The sequence below is a fragment of the Pleurodeles waltl genome, chromosome 4_1, assembly GCF_031143425.1.
Source record: "Pleurodeles waltl isolate 20211129_DDA chromosome 4_1, aPleWal1.hap1.20221129, whole genome shotgun sequence".
Taxonomy (NCBI): domain Eukaryota; kingdom Metazoa; phylum Chordata; class Amphibia; order Caudata; family Salamandridae; genus Pleurodeles; species Pleurodeles waltl.
In genome coordinates, this window is record NC_090442.1 from 666,125,133 (window position 1) to 666,147,584 (window position 22,452).

Below are 22,452 nucleotides of genomic sequence, written 5' to 3' on the forward strand. Positions count from 1 at the left end.
ACAGGGTTATGAGACTGCCACCTCATTGATATTTCTTGACAATACAATGTGGCCTGGTTTACCATCTGGAACCAGCCACCCTCCGTCTAATAGTCTGGTTTCTGAAGGCCTAGAGTATGGCCTCCTGTGGATCCCTCTAGGAGACCTCTATTTCCTAAAAGAGGCCAGAAAGCCTACTACAAGGAAGTGCTACTTTGCAAGTTAGAACAGTTTGACACAGGTTTAACAGGCAAGGACTGGGGAAAGTTGGACAAAATGCACTACTATTGTCAAATACCTCATCTGATGGATGAGTAACTTTTTACTATGTTTAACGTGATGTACACCTGTCAGCCACTGTTGCGTTTCTCAACTCGTCGTCAAGACTGTCCTGGAGGGAGCAAAGAGGATAGAGCCTCCACAGCACATGCAAACACCTTTAAGACTGTGCATAACACAAGACTCAAGACGGCTTTTTTAACCACCATCACGTCTTTATAGAAGATTAGTGAAATGTGCTTACAGCACTAGAACCTTACCTGCAAATACACAAAGGCAAAATGGTAATAAGAACTAACCCTTCTTTTCTCCAAAAGGTTATTACACACTTTCATGTCAACCAAGCTATATGGTTACTTTTAATGTCCAACAACCAAAATCACATGCAGAAAGGAGCCCTCATACATTGGTTGTCAGAAAGGCAGTTTTATGTTACCTGCAAGAGACAAGTCCAGGGAAGGAAACCAATTGTTCATAGGATGTGAGGCTGTGGATACACGTGCTGTACATATTCCTGCCATCTAATGTTTGGCTCAGAAATTGCAGGTTGTTTTTCTTCAAAGAAGTCTATTGAATCACAAGGTCTCGGTGACTCCACCTGGATCTATATGCGCATGGTCACTAACACTATTGTTAGACTGTTATTCTCTGCCATCGGGTTCGGATGTGCTCACGGTCTCCACAATTTTGGCAGTTACTGTCATGGCCTTAAGTCCACTAACTCCTTTCCATTGCAAGAAGACACTTCGACGCAAACTTTTCGCTTGCGGCACCGGCCGCATGGAGCATATGGACCTCTCGCCACTATGACTCTTCAGGCCACCGCATGCGCTGAACTCCCTTCAGAGATTGAAGACACTCTTGAGGTAATGAAACAGCTGCCATTTAAAAGATGCACCAGTTTTGCTTCAGGTATTCCTGGGTGAACCTTGTTGTGAGCAACTTGTGCCTCTCGCCAGACCAAAACAAGAGCCTCTGCTCAGTGATGTGTACGTCCGCACCGAAATAGACAGTGGGCACACAGCAGGATGGCCCAATCCACTTCTGAGATGCCTGACCTTCAGTGAAGCCGATTCCCTGGGCCCCGAAGAGCAGGAGGCGCTGGGTGAGTCACCCAAGCTCCCAGCCCTGAATACATAGACTCCAACACTACGGCACGGAGTTCTACCGGGAGGAGGAAGAAAACACCACACACCACCAAAGACACTCCCATCTACTTCAGTTGGCTCTGGTCCACACATGAAGACCACAGCATTCATGAGTACTGTTGATGTCCCCACTGTCCCTCATAAGCGGCCTTATGCCAGAGCCGAGCACCGCCCATCCAGGGAACGGGTATCCGGTGTGCCACTGTCCTTCAACGCTGGTCAACACCAAAACAGGGCCTTGGTGCCAAGGACTGCCAAAGCCCTCTATTGTTGCCCAGTCCGTGGGCGTATGTCGGCTTAGGCACTCCAATGGCACCTTCGAAGCTGAAGACTCCCTGGCTCCAGCCACCTTTGTAGCCATAGCTCTTGCTTTGAAACCATCCTCTGTGTCCAAGCCATTATCTAACGCCTCATCCTAGAGAACCTTCAGCACAAGCTGGATGTTGGACAAAGGAAAACTGTCATCCACCCATGCACCAGCAAGATTGTGGAACTGAACAAGATTTTCCCTCTGAAAAGGCAAGCTGGCTGGTGAGAATGCCCAGCCATCAGACATTTATGTGCCCGTCTAAGAGGCCTAAGCACAAACCTTCTCCTCCTCCATCACGACATCCACCATCTCCATCACGACATCCACCATCTCCATCTTTGCCTCCCACATCTTCTCCTCCCTCATCTCCCATGCTCTCTCCATAAAAGTCCCTTGAGTCTTACTCTGACTGCAGCCCAACTCTTATTTGCCAGCTGGAGATTTCGCACTCATGTACGCTTGTGCTTCAGGTGAGTTGTGAGAGGATTATGATGTGGAGCCCCACCACTAACCATGCTTAAGCCTGGCCTACAAAATAAAGAACATTAGTCCAACTGGACCTGAGAGATTCTTTTTGAAAGACTTGCCTTTTAATAACTGAAAGCAACAAAAGTGAGCATGTGATGCTCTGCTGTGGCATGAAGAATTACTGCTTGGCCCAAGCCTCCAGCGGACGACACAAACCTATTTTGTTACTTAAATGGTGAGGGGGACTGTTCCCCAGAGAATCATTTGGTCGTGGCAGAGGGAGTCCTGGGGACTCTGTCCCCTGAGGGCTGATGCGATTTAGGAACCCTAGGAGACCCCATCCTCTCAGGGACTGCGAAGTTGTGCAGCTGGTTGCATTGCCCAACCCCCGTGCCTGTATCTTGGGTAGGCGGTTCTAATCGCAGATTGCCTGCTTGCGCTCCTCGTGAGCAGGGGACCACTTGCGTACTGGGAGCAGAAAAGAAACTGCTCTCCCTGCACAGGGTCCCTCCAACAATGATACCGGTCCTGCAGATTCAGGGTGCCGGCAGAGGGCTCCCCCACCCTACGTCCCAATGACTGAATCAGACTGCGGGTGTCCTGGGTGTAACCAGGACACCCAGGACGAGAGAGAGAATGCAGCATGAGTCCTCAGGCAAAGAGAGAGAGCAGGTCGTTCATCTGACATATATGGGGTCAAGTTAGTACTCCTCATTATACCCTGGGAGGGTTCTGTCACTTATTTCCTTTTGCTTGTGGTGTCCCAAGCAGGGGCTCAGGGGACCTCCATTGTTAGGAACAAGAGTTGTGGAGTGTGCAGGAGTTGCAGCAGCCCATGTGGATTTTTTTCTTTCATATACTAGCCTAATTTTCCTGAGGCCTAAAATACATGATCCCAGGAGAGATTTTCTTGATTTCAAACACTCCCAGAGCTGGAGCTTGTACCTTTTAGCTCCAGGGAGTGCTGGAACCTCTAGTGATTGGTCATATGGATACATAATGTTGCCTGTGGCATGTAAAGAAAGACTCGGACATTCATGATTTGAATTCAGATGCTTTGTCGACATAGATGTGAAGCGGTGAATGTTTACCATTATAATAAATGCTTATGACTGGTAAGATTTATTTGCATTGCTTAAATGACGATGTTTCATTAAAGCACAACATAATTGATTATATCAATAATGTTTTGAGACCCTGACAAAGCCAGTAGCCCTTCTTTCTTTAACCTGACTCCTTCTTATTGTCTGATGTTTGGTTTATGTGGCGGTTATTATGGCGTTTTGGACCCACTGGGGGTGTAATGTGAATATGAGGAAGTCACCAATAGTACCTCTGTTTGTAATTTAATGCATAGTATTTAGTAATATTTGTGTTTTAAAAGTACTTTCCTTTGTAAAAGTAAACGCACTGACTGGACAATAAATTACTGAGCATTGTTGTGTGACAGCAAATTGGGATTACTAGCCCGCACTACCTCCTTTTAGTATTCCTTAAACTTGTCTGCTTTTCTAACCTGAGAGTCAAGTGCTGCAATGGGGCTCTTGGTTCCAGTAGTAAGATAGTTGCAGACCTATTACTTGTGAAGGGCTCTCATCCTTCACAGCTAATAACCCCCTGTCTTACAGGTTCAGTGCACAGCAAGTGAATACAGATTCATGCTGCAAAACAAAATGGTTACTTACATGCAAAGGTAGTTTTGCAGTTTAAAGGATGCAAAATGAGGCTAATTACAACAGAGGGAGTTAATACTTCTATAGGGGAAGAGAAGCTGTAACTTCAAGAGGGGTTGCTCAGGCAGGAAAATGATTGGTGACCATGCTGAGGGTCTTCCAGGGCGTACCACTGACTAAATGCAAGTAGGGCATAGAACCAAATAGTTATTTTGACGGTGCCTGCCAAAAAAAAAAGAAGAAGAGAAGCAACTACAAGACAATTCCAGACCCACCCACTGGATGGTAGAACAATGTACAGCATGTGATTAAAGAAAATTATTCAGACTTCAAGAACACTCCTACAGGGAAATTACCTTAAGTAACCATTACATTTTTCGGTGACTTTAGAAAATGATGAGGTGGATGGGTATTTAATTGATTCAGAGAGAATACCCATGACACATTACTAGTATCACAGGTAAACAATATTTTCTTCTTTGTCTTGGGATTCCCTTGGATAGCCATAAACAGTCTAAAGAGAGTAGCCAGCTTAAAAAAAAAAAAACACAGAAAAATTTGACCCTAAGGAGAGTTCAAAGGACAGTGGCGAAGAGGCCATGACTGTTACTGAGCAAATACATTTTTGAATGGGGCCTCCCTATCAGAGTATCCATTAGAGTCCGAGCCTACACAGTAAGTTTTAGCTAAAGGATGTACAGACATCCATGTCTTTGTTGGTAAAGCAACCACTTTCTTTTGAGAGCTTTACCCTATGCTTTCCAAGTTAAAGGGTTTCCCATTTCATTTCAGCCAGTGCACAAGGAGAATCCTACTTCATGGAACGTTGCTTTTCTTTTATCCAAGCTATATCTGGTCTTGCAACAGGACCATGTTTCGTTAAGGACTCACTCACCCTTTTTAACATAGAGTAACTTTGGATCTTCTTATCAATAAAGCAATCTCTTTATTCTTTGTAGACCATTCTTCTCCAGCAGAAAGAGCGATCTGTACTTCATTTGTAAAACGAGCTTTGAAATACTACCAGGATATGACTAAATCCATCTAAAAAGGAAAAAAATCTTTAGAAACTAACGTGCTGTGTGCACAGGTATTGGCTTCTTCAAAGCCAACATGGATTGTTTCTTTCTTCATTACGTGCTATCAAAAGACAAATAAGCCCCTTATGGGTAAGTCTAAGGCTCATAATAGTTCTTGGGAAGCAGTTACCAATTCCCTCATTGGGAATGTGCTTATTCAAGGTATTTGTAAAGACGATGCCTGTACATGCATTTGCCTAACTTTACTGCGAGGAGATATGGTGTATAATATGGTGGTGTTGTGTGACCTCACCTTTGTAATATACTTAAAAACCGTTTAGGTCCAGTAGAATTGTTTTTTTCTGTAAAACACTCCGCTCAACCCTGGGTAGCTGTGACGTTGAGCAGCAAGGCTTTTGCAGAGGAATAATTGTAAAGCAATTTAAACAGTACCAAAACAATTGAAGAAGAAATTGACGACACCCAATAAATCCAATATAAATTTATAAAAACAATTTAGATACTAGAACAAAAAAGAGCTACTGGGCAGTTCCAGAGACCTACATTTTACAAAAAATGATAAATCAAAGCAATTTTATTCAACCTCAAACAAGCCTTGGCAAAGTCAACGAACTGGACACTTTGAACCTTTTTCAAAGAAAACTTAGGTAAATGTCAATGCAATTGGAGTTCACTTGGCTTGACTGGGCTCTGGAGACAGCTGCCCCCCTGAGGACCCGACAGGTACAGCCACTCTCTTTGCGACCTACCACGTACAGCAGGAGCAGCCTTCAGTGCAGCCTCTTTGTTGGTCCCTCGGTGGCACAGAGCAGGCCTTCTTCAGTCCTAAGTCGGTCGAGATCTGAAATCTGGGGGCCCGCTTATGCTTGGATAATGCCCTTGGGGGAGGATGTGGTTGGTAGCTAGTGGCTTACCAGGTTCCCTACCACATGGTGACTATTTCCTGTGGCATCTGGCTATCCCAGGATGCACTATTCTGCCCACTCTCAAAATGGCAAGGCCCCTCTCACTTTTTTTCAGGACTCCCTGGACCTCCCCTGGGGTGTGGCTACCTTAGGACTCCATGGCTCTGGATTAACCGGTTTGGCAACTGGTTTGCCCTCTCTGCTCCCTGTGTCAGCTTGGATGCCTAAATAATGAGGCAGCCCTCCTCCAAAGTGTGATAAATCGGCCCTTCAAAGGTGGCTTACTCTTTGAAGATTGCCTTTTGGGGCTTGCATCCAAGTGCTTCCTGCAGGGAGGTAATGTATTCCTGGCTTGCAATCCTGATCGTTCTCCTTCTTGAGAGTCATTGGCACGTCTCTCCAAGTGGGGAGAAAGCTGTCTCGTGGAATAGGCTCCATGTGTGCCCGCGAAGGCACAGACGTTTTAAAGTCAACAAAGAGACAGCTTTGCAAATGCTGCACACTGCAGCAAGTTAAATTAATTTCAACTTGAGATACAGTTTGGGCTTAATGTAACAAGTTGTTTGATACCATGGAGTTTCCACTTCGTTTGCACCTTTCAGGAATTAGAACTGCTGATGGGTCAGCGTGTAATTCTGTACTCACCAATTGGGCAACCAAGTCCTTCCACAGTAAAAATTGTAGTTTTGCGTGTTTTACTGTTGGATCATGCCAAGTACTTGTCCTGCCTGTGTCCAATGTCTCACCCTGCCTTGGGTCTTGAAGGTCTGTCATAGAATTGACTTACACAGATGTACAGGAGAGGTAGTGGCGTTGGCATTGCTTTCAATGGCAAAGTCGGGCTAGCAGTACAGGACTGCCCTATTAGTCTGCAATGGCGGACTGGGATTGGCTGTTTTATTTGGGGGAACTCCAAGGTGGTACAGTCAGTGCTACAAACCCTGGGGTACCCCTCTAGCGCGAGTGCCCAACATGCCGGAGTAGCATATGCTAGGGCCTTGCAGGTAAGCTAGCCATTTCCAATTGGGTACAGCCAATTTGACACACACTTTAGGGTCAGGACACTGGCACTGAGGTCTTGTTAGCAGGGTTTAGTGCACTCTGTCGAAAAACCAGCCGCTTTGGTTGAAAAACTTGGGGGTGCCATACACAATGAGGCATTTCCTTACAATTACTGTGTAGAGTGTGTCTCCAAAACTGATACTCTGGTACCGGAGGCCCTTTTGCGCAACTTATAAACTCATAATTGGTTATTGTTTCTTTGCCACTGTCCTTCCAACCTGCTTTTGGGGCCATATGTTTCTTTAGGTTACTACTTTATTTAAATTGTTTTATGCATATGCAAGAGAATCTGAGAGAATGAAAAGATGCTTACCTGTAATGGTTCCATTAGACATTCTCATCTCTCTAAAACGAACTGCCTGCATGAGCCAGCTGCCTCTGGAGTTCTTAAAGGTGCAGTGTCTTATTTTAACACTGTCCGTGAAGCCTATTAGATTCCAAATTTTTTCTAGTTTTGGTTAAAAAGAGAGCACATTAGTGTGCTCAGTGTATTAATTTATATAATTTGACCTACTTTTTAAAACTCTTAAAAGGTAATAGAAAATGTTGGCCCTTACAGTCATATTGTCAGTTAATTTTGATGATTGTGTCTGTTGTGTCGCACATTGGCCCATGAAGGCACTACAGTGGTGCCTCCAACCTTTCCCAAGGAAGGCCGTTTGCCTCCCACCTCCGGTGGCCACAGTCATAACGAATGCTTCAACTCTAGAGTGGGGAGCTCATCTGGAGGACATGGAGATCAAAGGCCTTTGGTCTCCACTAGAACAGATGTTTCACATCAATCTGTTAGAACTGCGGGCAATATGTCTCTCAAGGCCTTCCTCCCTTCCATTCGCGGTCAGTCTATACAAGTCTTGACAGACAACACTACTGCGGTGTGGTACATCAACAAGCAGGGGGGAGTAGTGTTGTATCTTCTCTGCGGCTCTGGTTCTGGGCGCAAGACCATCGAATTTGCATAGTTGCAAACCAGAGTTCTCAGCGTACGTGCGGACAGTCTGTCAGCATTTCTCGGCCGATCTCAAGTGGTGTCTCCATCCAGACCTGGTTCTTCACAGCTTCCAGATGTGGGGATTTCCACAGATAGACCTGTTTGCCACTGAGGAGAACGCACACTGCCCGTTGTTCTGCAGCCTCCAGTATCCGGTGCAGGGAGCGTTGGGGGACACGTTTCAGATGTCTTGGTGCGACCAGTTGCTTTACGTCCCCCCCCGGTCTCCCCCCCCAATACCCTTGATTCCTTGGGTGCTGAGGACGATTTGCCAGGATCGGGCTCAAGTCATTTTAGTAGCCCCGGATTGGCCATGAAGGGTGTTGTACACTGACCTTCTCCAATTCTCAGTGCCCTCTGCTCCGTCTCCCTCACAGGGCAGACCTCTTCTCGCAGTTGCAGGGGCAGGTTCTACACCCCCACCTTCAGAGCCTACACCTACATGCCTGTAGATTGAACGGGGTAATCTTAGTTCCTTTTCTCTCCCTCCTGAGGTGGTGGATGTTATCTTATCGGCCACGCGACACTCCACCAAGACTGTCTATGCTAAAAGATGGGCAAAATTTGTTGCTTGGTGTGGATAGACAAATTGATCCCTTAAAGGCCCATTCGTCTGTTTTGCTTTTTGCCCTTTCCTTGGCGCAGAAGGGATGTGCAGATGCGACTGTGAAGGGTCATTTATCAGCGCTGTCGGCCTTTCTGTGCCTTCCTGATCAGCCATCCTTATTTAAGTCCCCCATAGTTATTAGATTCCTAAAAGGTTTGACTAACAAGTTTCCTCCCACTCCGTTTGTCATGCCTCATTGGGATTTGAATTTGGTTCTGACTTTCTTGATGGGTTCACTGTTTGAGCCTATGCTTTCTTGCCTGTTGAGGCTTTTAGTTTTAAAAACAGTTTTCTTAACTGCTATCACGTCAGCTAGGTGTGTGAGTGAGCTTCAGGCTCTTAGTGTGAAACCTCCTTTTATGCTGACAAGGTGGTGCTGAGATTCAGGGTGGCCTTCCTTCCAAAAGTGGTCACTCCCTTTCATATGGGTCAGTCTATAACACACTCATCCTTTTACCCTCCTCCTCATCCATCAAAGGAGGAGAAAAGACTTCATTGCTTGGATCCAAAAAGGGCTCTCAATTTCTACATTGAGAGGACAAGAGACTTTCGAGTCGATGATCAACTCTTCGTTGGATATGTGGGCAAGATGAGGGGGCAAGGCTGTCCACAAGAGAACCTTTCCAGGTGGGTCATTTGTGTAAAGATTTGTTATTCACTGTCAAAGAAGGTTCCCCTGAAGGTATTATGGCCCTTCGGCCTTGGCTAAAGGTGTCCCAGTTGCTGAAATTTGTAAGGCTGCAACTTGGGCTTCCCTCCACACTTTCGTGAAGCATTATTGCTTAGACTCGGAAGTTAGAGGGACGGCCATTTTGCGCGTTCTGTTTTGTAGGATTTCTTGGTTTGACCGGTCAGGCACCCACCTCAGAGTGCGGTACTGGTTTGGGATTCTATTAATAAGGTGAGGTATCCACAGGTAGTTGGATCCATCAGAAGAACAAGTTACTTACCTTCGGTAGTGCTTTTTCTGGTGGATACAGTAGCTACCTGTGGATCCCTCACAGTCCCACCTGCCTCCCCATTGCCTGTCTGGTCATATCAAGACTTCTTTTATTATAAATGTATATACGTTTGTGGTGTTTTTATATAAACAAATATTGTGGTTTATATTTGTATTTGGATTGGTATATATTGTTCTTGTGAGGCCGGTATTCACCTGTTCGCCTCGAAGGCACGTAAAAAATGGTGAAACTGACATCAGCATGCCGGTGAGGAAGTTTTTTTTGTCCCTTCTCAAGGCGATCTAGCAATACCTCTTGATTGTTCTTGGTGTGGCCACACCACTGAAGGGTCCAATAGAATTCGGCAATAAAATGAGTGTTTAACATTTGACAGAAATGGGTTCCCACCTGGTGCTGAGCCCTTTTTTTGATACTTAGGGAATTTTGTGGTTAAGGTAACAAAAAACAAAGTGATGGAAGAATTCTTGAATTGATGTCAGCCACTGGCAATTGTTTGGACCTGTTCTAGTCCATTTTAGACACTATGCTATTTCAGACAAAGACCAGCCAAATGCATATTAATCTTGGTCCTACTCCAGTAGGAAAAGTCAAGCACACACTGCCAGAAAGTCCCAAGAAAATATCCACAATGGTTTTTTTTTTATTTTATTTTTAGTTTTGCTTCAACAAAAAGTTCTCTGTTGGCTGTTTTCAGAATGTTCTTTTTTCAGCTTCGAGGCTGGTCAGTGTTCAGCATTCTGAATTCTACAGAGGATAGTTGGTGTAGCTTACTCAAGGTTTTCCCAAATAATCCAAGTACTGAAATAAAAAAAAAAAGTAGTGCAAGTTAGAGGGGGTAAAAGGGAGAAATGGGTATCCATGGGAAAGTCTATAGGATTTTACACTGAATGGCAATCTACAAAATTAATATATTTACGGGTGCAGGAATATAGTGTTTGTTGGGTTCCCAAAAACCTGTTATACCGAGAGCCAACTGATGACCGCTCTCCACACCATGGATTGCCCTGGGCCTGCAGTTGTCAGAAATGCGCTGGTAGTAGGGTTTCCTGAGTATCAGCCAACACAGAGCCCAAATGTTGCAGTGTTCTCCAATGGCAAATGATTCTAAATTGTGATTTCTCAGATCGTAGTTTTGACGTGCTCCAGCTGAGCCGAGCTACTCAGCTGCCACACCCTCCCAGGAGAGGGGGGGGGCACATGATTGAGTGTGTCTTGCCTTAATGCCAGGACATGCCAGCCTACTCTCTGAATTTCATTTTTTGACACCATTCCTTGGTGTCAAATGGATTTCCTGACTCTCAGAGCAGTAAGATCAGAGGTGAAACCAGAGTCTTCCCATGGAGGCCTAATGCTAGGAGGGGCTGGCAGTTTTCATCTACTCCCTTTATTTATCTTTTTCCTAATGTGTCATGGATGGTGTTTGACCCTTTTCACCCCCTCCCCCAAAAAAGGTGCAGGCAGGATGAGTGTAAAATCCTCGCCCTAGACATATGCAGAGCATAGGAGCTCCCATCATGCTCCGCACCTAACTTCGAGACGCTCGAGGTGTCGGAGAAGGCAGCACGCTGCTAGAGGACGTGGAATGGAAGCCGTTTGACTATGGAGCTGGTTTTTCCACGCCAGGACACAGACGCAATGCCGGGCAGTAAAAACGGGAAGGATTCCAGGAATCTGCTTCGCTTTGCCTGTGAAGCCCCCTCTCCCTCCCTCAGAAATCAGAACTGACCGGAATCGAGAAAGCAGCAAGAACTTCAAAGACAGAGCCGGCTTGGGTGAGTGAACTGTGAAAAACATAGCAGCGAAGCAGAGGGGTGGGGAGGCATCGTAAAGTAAAGGCACCTAGGTTAACCCACCCCCTCTCCGGGAGACTGGCACTAGGCTTTCAGGGTCAGCTTGGCACTGCGGAAGCGGGCCGTATACGTGTGGGTGTGGCTTGCGCCATCCAAGACGGCGCTGGCACAAAACAATAAATAAAGTGGGGGGACTCTGTCTTGAGGAGAGTGATACCCAGTATAATGAAAAGGGCTTTGCGCAAGCTCCAGCCAAAGGCACACCTAATGGGTAAAAACATGAAGGTGGCGTGAAATTTGAGGCCCAAAAACCCCTCTGGGTTCGATAAAGCCTCCAGTCCAGGGTCAACCTTCATAGCACCGCAACCCCCTTCTCAAACTCCATTCGCTCCACTCACCTCCTTCACTTCTCAAGCCACTCCTAAAGTAAACAGTGCATTTACGGAATCTGAGAGCAATGAACTTGTAACTGGTAGCCAGGTAGAGGGTTACTGCTGGCCAAAAGACTCATATCTTACTACACAGATGAAACATGACCTAGCAGGCACCCAACAATATAGGAATGGGCAACTACAGTTGTATCCACTATTTATCTTGACCGGATCCGAAGGTGTTAAGGAACCCCCCCTAAGCCAGTATCTTCAATAGACCACTCAACAGGAGAGGGCCAGGCCAGGTGCCTATTTTCCAGACTCCATCTCCCTATAACGTACTGAATACACAGCGACCCTTAGACCCTTATATCTCTGCTGGATCAATAGATTCCATATCCATTTTTGACTTATTGGAATGGGGGGCCACAACAGAGCATCAGGAAGTGGCTAAAATGACTGGTCTAGAGTTGGGACATTCTGGACTGAATTCTCATAATCAGATGGGAGGTGACCAAGCGAGAGGTTCTTAGGCCACAGAGTGTCTGCTTCTTCAGATTCATAGCGAGCTAAAAGCTCTAAAACTGTCACAGGAAGAGGAAAATCAAGAGACAGAAACTGCAGCAATTGACTACTCGTGTCAGGGAAGTCGAACAACGGGTATCATACCTAGAAGATGGCAGACTGCACATGGAAGCTTCAATTACCAGATACCAAGCTGAATTGTCCTACTTGCAGATCCAGGCCGACAACGCTAAGAATCGCTGCCGTCGCTTTAACCTAAGGTTCACAGGGATACCAGAAGGGAGAGAATGGTCAGACGGCCATTAATTTAATCTCAGACCTGATAAAACAGCATGTTCTAACGGAGCCTGTTGACAGTATCGCGGATCTTACCATTACACAGGCCCATCGAATTCCAGCAGACCAGCCCCTCAATGCAAAAAATCTGCGAACGATAGTGTTCAGCTTTAGAGACTATTGCATTAAAGAGAGAATCCTTTCACTGGCCATTAAAGCAAGGGCCTTTGCAACTCCAGGAGATTTCTTATTTAAAGTCTTTTCTGGTATGTCCGCACTTGCAGCATGCAGATGCCGAGAATTTGAAGAGTTGATTCCAGCTTTCCAGAAAATGGAGGTACCATCCGGCCTGGTCCATCAATCAAAGTTGAAAGTTTTATATAAAGGACTGGCTAATATATTTCATATGGTGGAGGTGGCAAAAACTCTTCCGAATTCCATACAGAGTGCAGAGGGGAGGGAGGTTGCAGAAACATTGCACGGGGGGACTAAATGATTAAGATAGCAGCTATCTGCCTGTGCATAGGGGTCTGCGAGCTAGTGAATAGCTGGTTGTGGAGGGAGGTGCGGGGAGCAGATGGAAAACGTCCTTGGGTTGACATGAGGGATTATTTCTTATGCAGTGTGACCCGGGCTTAGGAAAGGTAATGCATCGATGAAACAAAACCAATAGAATTTTTTTTTTTTTAAGTCCTCTATGTGAAGGCACCACAGTAAGGGTAGTGGGATGGGGTAGCGCTACAGGCTAATGGTGCCAAGACAGGATTATTGGGTGGGACCAAGGGAGAGGAGTGCTGAGACAGGACCTAGGCAGGAGGGCCTCAAGCCCAGATCACTCAGGGAGGGGAGTGGAGGGATGAGGCCAGGGTCTGAGTGAGGGGCTGCATGTGGGGTGGGAGTGCGGGGGGGGTGAAAAGGTTGAGAAAATTCAGGTTATTTCAGAAAGTAGCAGGTACTTTCATTTTTTTTTCTTTTTTTTTTTTCCATAAAGTAGCAGACACCAGGTACGGCTGGGAAAAGGCTATTGTTAAGCCAATGAAAAGCTATAGTGAAGCTTAAGATTATTTCCTGCAATGCAAATGGAATCTTAAATAGGCAGAAATACAGGGCAATGTTAAAATGGTTGATATCATTTAACTCAAAAGTCATTTATTTTCAAGAAACTCATCTAAAAATGTATAACCCTAAAGTATTTATCCTGAAACAGTACTCAGCAGCTCTATTCTCCTCATCTGGCTGGCAGTAAGAGGGGTGGCAATATACTTAAGTAACAGAGTTGACTGGATCATAAGAGGTGATCTGAGGCCCTAAGAGGAGATGGCACTGGTTAAAGGTTATGCTGTCAAAAAGTCAACTTAATCTGGTCAATTACTATGGGCCACTCATGGTTGAAGTTGAACCATTAGTACAGCTATATAATATAGCAATGAATGCCATAGGCCCGTTTATCATTGGGGGAGGGATTTTAACTATATTCAAGATATTATATTAGATACCTTTAATCTGGGGGGAAAAACAACTAAAACCCCAAACTAAGAGGATTTTGAATACAATAAAAAGTGATTTTCTGATAACGGACCTTTGGCGAGAAGACTATCCAGCAGCCACTCAATATACCTGCTTTTCACACCGTTATAAAACAGCTTCCCGGATAGATTTTTTTTCTAGTTTGACATACACTGAAGGAGGTTCGCGCGCACATATGCGCAAACACTTTTTCTTACCATTCAGTGGTCATGGTGACGACTGAATTAGAGGCAGCTAGCAAGAAGAAGCCCAGATTGGCAGTTCGATAGATCATTGCTTAATCAGGAATGGGTCACAGCTATGAGAAAATTCATACAGGAGTACTTTAAGCGCAATCAAAACTCTGCATTGTTGTTCAACATATAGGAAGCATTTAAAGTTACAGCTAGGGTTCCGATTATTTCTTTCAAAGCATCGCTGACTCGACAACGAGAGCTTGAAATAAAAAAAAAACCAAATGCCTATAGATAAGACTACAGACAATTGCATGAATGCAGGGGGGCAGGAAGCGGCAAAATGTAATCTCAGTCAAACGAAAGCTCCCTCCTCCTGTATGGGCATTTTGGGGGTTATAGTTGCCTGTTTGCTTCCCGGTGGAGCAGAAAGACTGTCTGAGTCTAGAGGGTGGGGACTTGCAGTATGATTGTGATCCCAGATGGGCTCTTCCCACACCCCTTCCCTTTTTTGTAAAAAAAATTCTGTAGTGTACTTTCATTTTTTGTACTTGTTCTTTGTAAGGTTTCTATAACATGATGATTTTTGTTTTAAGTGAATTTCTCTCTGTAGACTGGATTTTAGCCATGTAGTTAACATGAAATGTTTTAATATTCCCGTAACATTAGGGTGTATTTTAAATCCACTCATCAACACAGTAGGCTAACTTTGTCAAATTTTTACAGGTTCCAAACATTGTTAAAGCCCTGCATAAGCAAATGAAGGAAAAGAGCGTGAAGACTCGTCAGTGTTGTTTTAACATGCTCACAGAACTTGTTAATGTTTTACCGGGGGCATTAACGCAACACATTCCAGTGCTAGTACCAGGTATGATATGCATTACCTTTTCATATGAGTAGGCTTCATTTGAAGTCTTGCTTTAGTTTTGAGTGACATTTTCAGTATTAATTTTTTAAAACATTGTATTAGCAATATATTTAAATTATAAAACAGTGGACGTTTAAATTTGATAAACAAATAGAGTACATTATAATTTACCACAATACGTACATTTTCATTTTTTTTAAAAATGTTTATTAATTTTCAAACAGATGTTAATCAAGGTCAGTCCTCTTCCCGCCTCTCCCCCTCCGAGATAACTCACTTTTCCATCTTCTAACATTACATCTTGGGTCACTATGAACCGATTTTGCCTTCTTTGTGATGCAGAACTACTGCTATATACATGGGTATCTGTTGCAATCTATACAGGACTCTTGGTAGCACTGTCCTTTTACTTAAAGCAATGCAGCCCATCAGCATAATAAATTGTAACCGCTTGCTTATGGTTTTTTCCCAGTGCTAGAAGCAACACCTTTGCATCAATTTAATAAACCTCTTCTCAATCTATACTAAATAATATCCCCAAATACCTGTGCACAGTTGTTTGTATCTGCAGTGGTATGTTCCCCACAACACCTAATTCCACATCGTTCATTGGATGTAGGATTTACTTATTAAGAATACATATAAAATCTGACAAGTGACTGACCTAATTATGTGTTGGATGGCATCTGTCGCTGTAGATACACATGGTCTGCATAGATCGCCATCTGGTGTTGGGTCGGAGTGTTACAAGTTGTTTTTCTTCGAAGAAGTGTTTTCGAGTCACTGGACCGAGTGACTCCTCCTTCTGTGCTCATTGCGCATGGGCGTCGACTCCATCTTCGATTGTTTTCTTTCCGCCATCGGGTTCGGACGTGTTCCTGTCGCTCCGAGTTTCGGGACGGAAAGATAGCTGAAAACGGAAGATTTTCGACGGTATCGTTGCGATCCGGTTCGAGATAAACACATACGACGACGCATTGAACATCGAAGCGCTTCGGTGCCCTTCGGGGTAGATTTCGGCACACCGTCGGGGCCTAGTCGGCCCGACCGCGTGGAGAACAACGCCGATGGAACGGACCCCGTTTCGATTCTGCCCTGAATGCCACAACAAATATCCCTATACGGACCAACACTCGGTCTGTAACCTGTGCCTGTCACCCGAGCACAGCGAAGAATCCTGTGAGGCCTGTCGGGCGTTCCGGTCCCGAAAAACTCTGCGCGACCGTCGAGCGAGAAGACTGCAGATGGCGTCCACGCCCAAGGAGCATCGGCAGTTCGAGACAGAAGAGGAACAGGAGGAATCCTTTTCCATCCAGGATTCAGACTCCGACGAACTCGACAATACACAAACTGTGAGTAAGACGTCGAGATCAGAAATTAAAAAAGGCAAAAAGGCCCAGGGGACGCCACTGCCAACCGGCCATGGCTCAACCCAAATTCACGGTGACCAACAATCGGCACCGAAAAAGGCCCATTCAGTGTCGAGATCGTCCGACTCCGGTCGAGACACCGGCACGCAGCCTCCTCGGGACCGAGAGTGTGCTAAAGAGAAGCATCGACACCGAGAGTTCGGTGTCGACACGGATCGACGCCGAGACAGTGGCGCCGAAGACCATAGAGGCCAAGATTTTTCGGCACACAAGAAGAGGAAGGTTACCTCGGAGCCGAAAAAACAAACAACAGGGTTTTCGGAGCCGAAAAAAGCACCAACAGATCCAGTTTCAGGCTCCTATACTGAAGAACATTCTATGTCTTCACAAATGAAAAGACACAGATTCGAACAAGAACTGCAATCCACTGAAGTGGATCACACGCAAAAGCGTATCTTTATTCAGCAGGGGACAGGGAAGATCAGTACCCTTCCACCTGTCAAAAGAAAGAGAACACTTCAGTTTGGAGCACGAGAGGCTCCTCAGCAACAAACAGCAAAGACGGTAACACCTCCTCCCTCGCCTCCACCTGTAACTCCGGTTTCGCCAACTTACACCCCGTCACATTCGCCAGCTCACACCGCCATGAGCCACGACGACCAAGATCAAGACGCGTGGGACTTGTACGATGCACCAGTGTCTGATAACAGCCCAGACACATACCCAACTAGGCCATCACCACCTGAGGACAGCACAGCCTATTCACAAGTGGTGGCTAGAGCAGCTCAGTTCCATAATGTGGAACTACACTCTGAACAAGTAGAGGATGACTTTTTATTTAACACCCTCTCCTCCACCCACAGCTCCTACCAAAGCCTGCCTATGCTCCCAGGCATGCTACGCCATGCAAAGGAGATCTTCAAGGAGCCAGTTAAAAGTAGGGCAGTAACGCCTAGAGTGGACAAAAAGTATAAGGCGCCTCCTACGGACCCTGTATTCATCACCTCTCAGCTGCCACCAGATTCTGTGGTGGTAGGGGCTGCCAGAAAACGGGCAAATTCACACACTTCTGGGGATGCACCTCCCCCAGATAAAGAAAGCAGAAAGTTCGATGCAGCCGGGAAGAGGGTCGCTGTCCAGGCAGCAAACCAGTGGCGCATCGCAAACTCACAAGCGCTGCTAGCGCGATACGACAGAGCCCACTGGGATGAGATGCAGCATCTCATTGAACATCTCCCAAAAGATCTTACAAAAAAGAGCAAAACAGGTTGTTGAGGAGGGTCAAAACATCTCCAACAATCAAATACGCTCCTCTATGGATGCAGCAGACACAGCCGCAAGGACCATTAATACGTCGGTTACCATCCGTAGGCACGCATGGCTCAGAACGTCTGGATTCAAGCCAGAAATTCAGCAGGCAGTACTTAACATGCCAGTAAACGGAAAACTTCTGTTCGGTCCGGAGGTCGACACAGCCATAGAAAAGCTCAAAAAGGACACTGACACTGCCAAGGCCATGGGCGCACTCTACTCCCCGCAGAGCAGAGGATCTTATACCACCTTCCGCAAAACACCTTTTAGAGGAGGGTTTCGGGGTCAGGCCACACAAGCCAGTACCTCACAGTCCGCACCGTCCACCTACCAGGGACAGTACAGGGGAGGCTTTCGGGGCCAGTATAGAGGAGGGCAATTCCCTAGGAATAGAGGAAGATTTCAAAGCCCCAAAACCACTACCAACAAGCAGTGACTCACACGTCACTCACCCCCCCCACACAACACCAGTGGGAGGAAGGATAGGTCAATATTACGAAGCATGGGAGGAAATAACTACAGACACATGGGTCCTAGCAATTATCCAACATGGTTATTGCATAGAATTCCTGCAATTCCCTCCAGACATACCACCAAAATCACAAAATTTATCAAAACACCATTCACAGCTTCTAGAGATAGAAGTTTAAGCACTTCTGCAAAAAGATGCAATAGAACTAGTACCAAGCACACAAATAAACACAGGAGTTTATTCACTGTACTTCTTGATACCAAAAAAGGACAAAACACTGAGACCAATTCTAGACCTCAGAGTAGTAAACACATTCATCAAATCAGACCACTTTCACATGGTCACACTACAAGAAGTGTTACCATTGCTCAAAAAACACAACTACATGACAACCCTAGACCTCAAAGACGCATATTTCCATATACCAATACATCAATCACACAGAAAATATCTAAGGTTTGTATTCAAAGGAATACATTACCAATTCAAAGTATTGCCTTTCGGTTTAACAACCGCTCCACGGGTATTCACAAAATGCCTAGCAGTAGTCGCTGCACACATCAGAAGGCAGCAAATACATGTATTCCCGTATCTAGACGACTGGCTAATCAAAACCAGTTCGCTCATACAATGCTCAAACCACACACATCAAGTCATACAAACCCTCTACAAACTAGGGTTCACCGTCAACTTTGCAAAATCCAACATTCAGCCAAGCAAAGTACAGCAATATCTAGGAGCCATAATAGACACGACAAAAGGAGTAGCAACGCCAACTCCACAAAGAATTCACAATTTCAACAGAGTCATTCAACACATGTCTCCAAATCAAACAATACAAGCAAGAACAATACTACAGCTACTAGGCATGATGTCCTCATGCATAGCCATTGTCCCAAACGCAAGACTGCACATGAGGCCCTTACAACAGTGCCTAGCCTCACAGTGGTCTCAAGCACAGGGTCACCTTCTAGATCTGGTGTTAATAGACCGCCAAACTTACCTCTCGCTTCTATGGTGGAACAGTATAAATTTAAACAAAGGGCGGCCTTTCCAAGACCCAGTGCCACAGTACATAATAACAACAGATGCTTCCATGACAGGGTGGGGAGCACATCTCAATCAACACAACATAAGAGGACAATGGAACATACATCAAACAAAACTGCATATAAATCATCTAGAATTATTAGCAGTTTTTCAAGCACTAAAAGCTTTCCAACCAATCATAACCCACAAATACATCCTTGTCAAAACAGACAACATGACAACGATGTATTATCTAAACAAACAAGGAGGAACACATTCAACGCAGTTAAGCTTATTAGCTCAAAACATATGGAAGTGGGCAATCCACCATCAAATTCGCCTAATAGCACAGTTTATTCCAGGGATCCAGAATCAACTGGCAGACAATCTCTCTCGAGATCACCAGCAAGTCCACGAATGGGAAATCCACCCACAAATTCTGAACACCTACTTCACACTCTGGGGAACACCTCAAATAGACTTATTTGCAACAAAAGAGAACGCAAAATGCCAAAACTTCGCGTCCAGATACCCACACAAGCAATCCCAAGGCAATGCCCTATGGATGAACTGGTCAGGAATATTTGCTTACGCTTTTCCTCCTCTCCCTCTCCTCCCTTATCTAGTAAACAAATTGAGTCAAAACAAACTCAAACTCATTTTAATAGCACCAACGTGGGCGAGACAACCCTGCTAGATCTATCTGTAGTACCCCACATCAAACTGCCCAACAAACCAGATCTGTTAACGCAACACAACCAACAGATCAGACACCCAGATCCAGCATCGCTGAATCTAGCAATCTGGCTCCTGAAATCATAGAATTCGGACACTTACAACTTAACCAAGAGTGTATGGAAGTCTTAAAGCAGGCCAGAAGGCCATCCACTAGACACTGCTACGCAAGTAAGTGGAAAAGATTTGTTTGTTACTGCCATCATAATCAGATACAACCACTAGACGCAACTCCAAAACATATAGTAAATTACTTGCTCCATTTACAAAAAGCAAAGCTAGCCTTCTCTTCTATTAAAATACACCTTGCAGCAATATCTGCATACCTGCAGACTACCTATTCAACTTCCTTGTATAGGATACCAGTCATCAAAGCATTCATAGAAGGTCTTAAAAGAATTATACCACCAAGAACACCACCTGTTCCTTCATGGAACCTAAACGTGGTCCTAACAAGACTCATGGGCCCACCTTTTGAACCCATGCACTCTTGCGGAATACAATTCCTAACCTGGAAAGTTGCCTTTCTCATCGCCATTACATCTCTGAGAAGAGTAAGTGAAATTCAAGCGTTCACAACACAGGAACCTTTTATACAAATACATAAAAATAAGGTCGTCCTACGACCTAATCCAAAATTTTTACCAAAAGTTAGTTCACCGTTCCATCTAAATCAAACGGTAGAACTACCAGTTTTTTTCCCACAGCCAGATTCTGTGGCTGAAAGAGCACTACATACATTAGATGTCAAAAGAGCATTAATGTACTACATTGACAGAACGAAGAACATCAGAAAGACTAAACAGCTATTTATTGCATTCCAAAAACCTCATGCAGGTAACCCAATATCAAAACAAGGTATAGCCAGATGGATTGTTAAATGCATCCAAATCTGCTACCTTAAAGCAAAAAGACAACTGCCCATTACTCCCAGGGCACATTCAACAAGGAAAAAAGGTGCTTCAATGGCCTTTTTAGGAAACATCCCAATGCATGAAATATGTAAGGCAGCCACATGGTCTACGCCTCACACATTCACCAAACACTACTGTATAGATGTGCTATCCGCACAACAAGCTGCAGTAGGTCAAGCTGTATTAAGAACTCTATTTCAGACAACTTCTACTCCTACAGGCTAAACCACCGCTTATGGGGAAATGACTGCTTACTAGTCTATGCAGACCATGTGTATCTACAGCGACAGATGCCATCGAACTGAAAATGTCACTTACCCAGTGTACATCTGTTCGTGGCATCAGTCGCTGAGATTCACATGGGCCCACCCACCTCCCCGGAAGCCTGTAGCAGTTCAGAAGTTACCTTCAATTTTGTACATTTGTATATATATTATTTAAACCTTTAATAGGTACATACTTACACATTTCATTGCGCGGGCACTATTACTATAGTACAACTCCTACCTCACCCTCTGCGGGGAAAACAATCGAAGATGGAGTCGACGCCCATGCGCAATGAGCACAGAAGGAGGAGTCACTCGGTCCAGTGACTCGAAAACACTTCTTCGAAGAAAAACAACTTGTAACACTCCGACCCAACACCAGATGGCGATCTATGCAGACCATGTGAATCTCAGCGACTGATGCCACGAACAGATGTACACTGGGTAAGTGACATTTTCATTATTTGCTGCATGTATCCACGGGATCCCTAATTGTTAGCTAAATATTATTGACATACAATGATATTATTGTCAATGTAGAAATCAGTCTTTTTCCATCATCTCCATGTCCTATTCTCATCAGTTGTGCAAGGAAATAAATTAGTGGCACAAAAATCAGAGAGCAACCCTGCTGTGCTCTACTCTGCACCTATCATCTGCCTGAGCTTCTGTTGCCTATTCTCAACCGCGCTGCGCTCTTTGTGTACAGGAATGCCACACATCTCAAAAAGCTTTTGCCCAGGTTGTACTTTGCAAGTGTTATATTCATACACGTTATATCTATTGTATATGGGCGTCCAGACTAGCTATAGCACTTATTTCTCCTATTCTTGGTCTTGGGTTCCATAAAAAAAAATGTATTTCTTACATTTGTGGGATATTTGCGACCTCCCAGAAATCCCGCCTGATCAGTATTTCAGCTGCTTTTGCTTGTAGCCTAACCAGCATTTTCCCCAATATCTTGCCATGTTCATTAATTGTGGGGAGTGGTCTGTAATACTCACAATCCAGGCTTGGATAAAACAACTGTTTGAGCACTTCTTAACGATTCTGGAAGTGCTGCTTTCACTATTGCTTCATAAAACGTATTTAACATTGTGGAGGCCAGTATCTCAACATATTCTTGGCAGAAATCTGCAAGTAAGCCATAATTTCTGGGTGTTTACCCTATTGCTGATTTAATATCTTCTACATCAGTTGGCATATTACTATTCTTCCTCATCTCTTCTTCTAATGTGACTAGCTGGGCTTTCTCTAATAAAGTGTCAAGTGCCTCATTACCCTCCACCTTCTGCCAGGCATACAAATCAGCCTTCAAATATGTGAAGGATAGAGTACTGATTTGTATGTGCCCCTGCTTTGACCTAGCTATTGAACAACTATTACTGTTTAATTCCCCTT

The 22,452-nt window shown here is 44.8% G+C and overlaps 1 protein-coding gene across 1 annotated transcript in view; it reads left to right on the forward strand.

Annotated features, from left to right (window-relative positions):
* The window catches only part of CAND1 (cullin associated and neddylation dissociated 1), a 300,273-nt gene that overhangs the window by 126,310 nt on the left and 151,511 nt on the right, over nt 1-22,452 (forward strand). Inside the window, exon 9 of the mRNA XM_069229173.1 lies at nt 14,813-14,954. Coding sequence (XP_069085274.1) covers nt 14,813-14,954 — 142 coding nt within the window. The remainder of the gene's footprint in view (nt 1-14,812; nt 14,955-22,452) is intronic.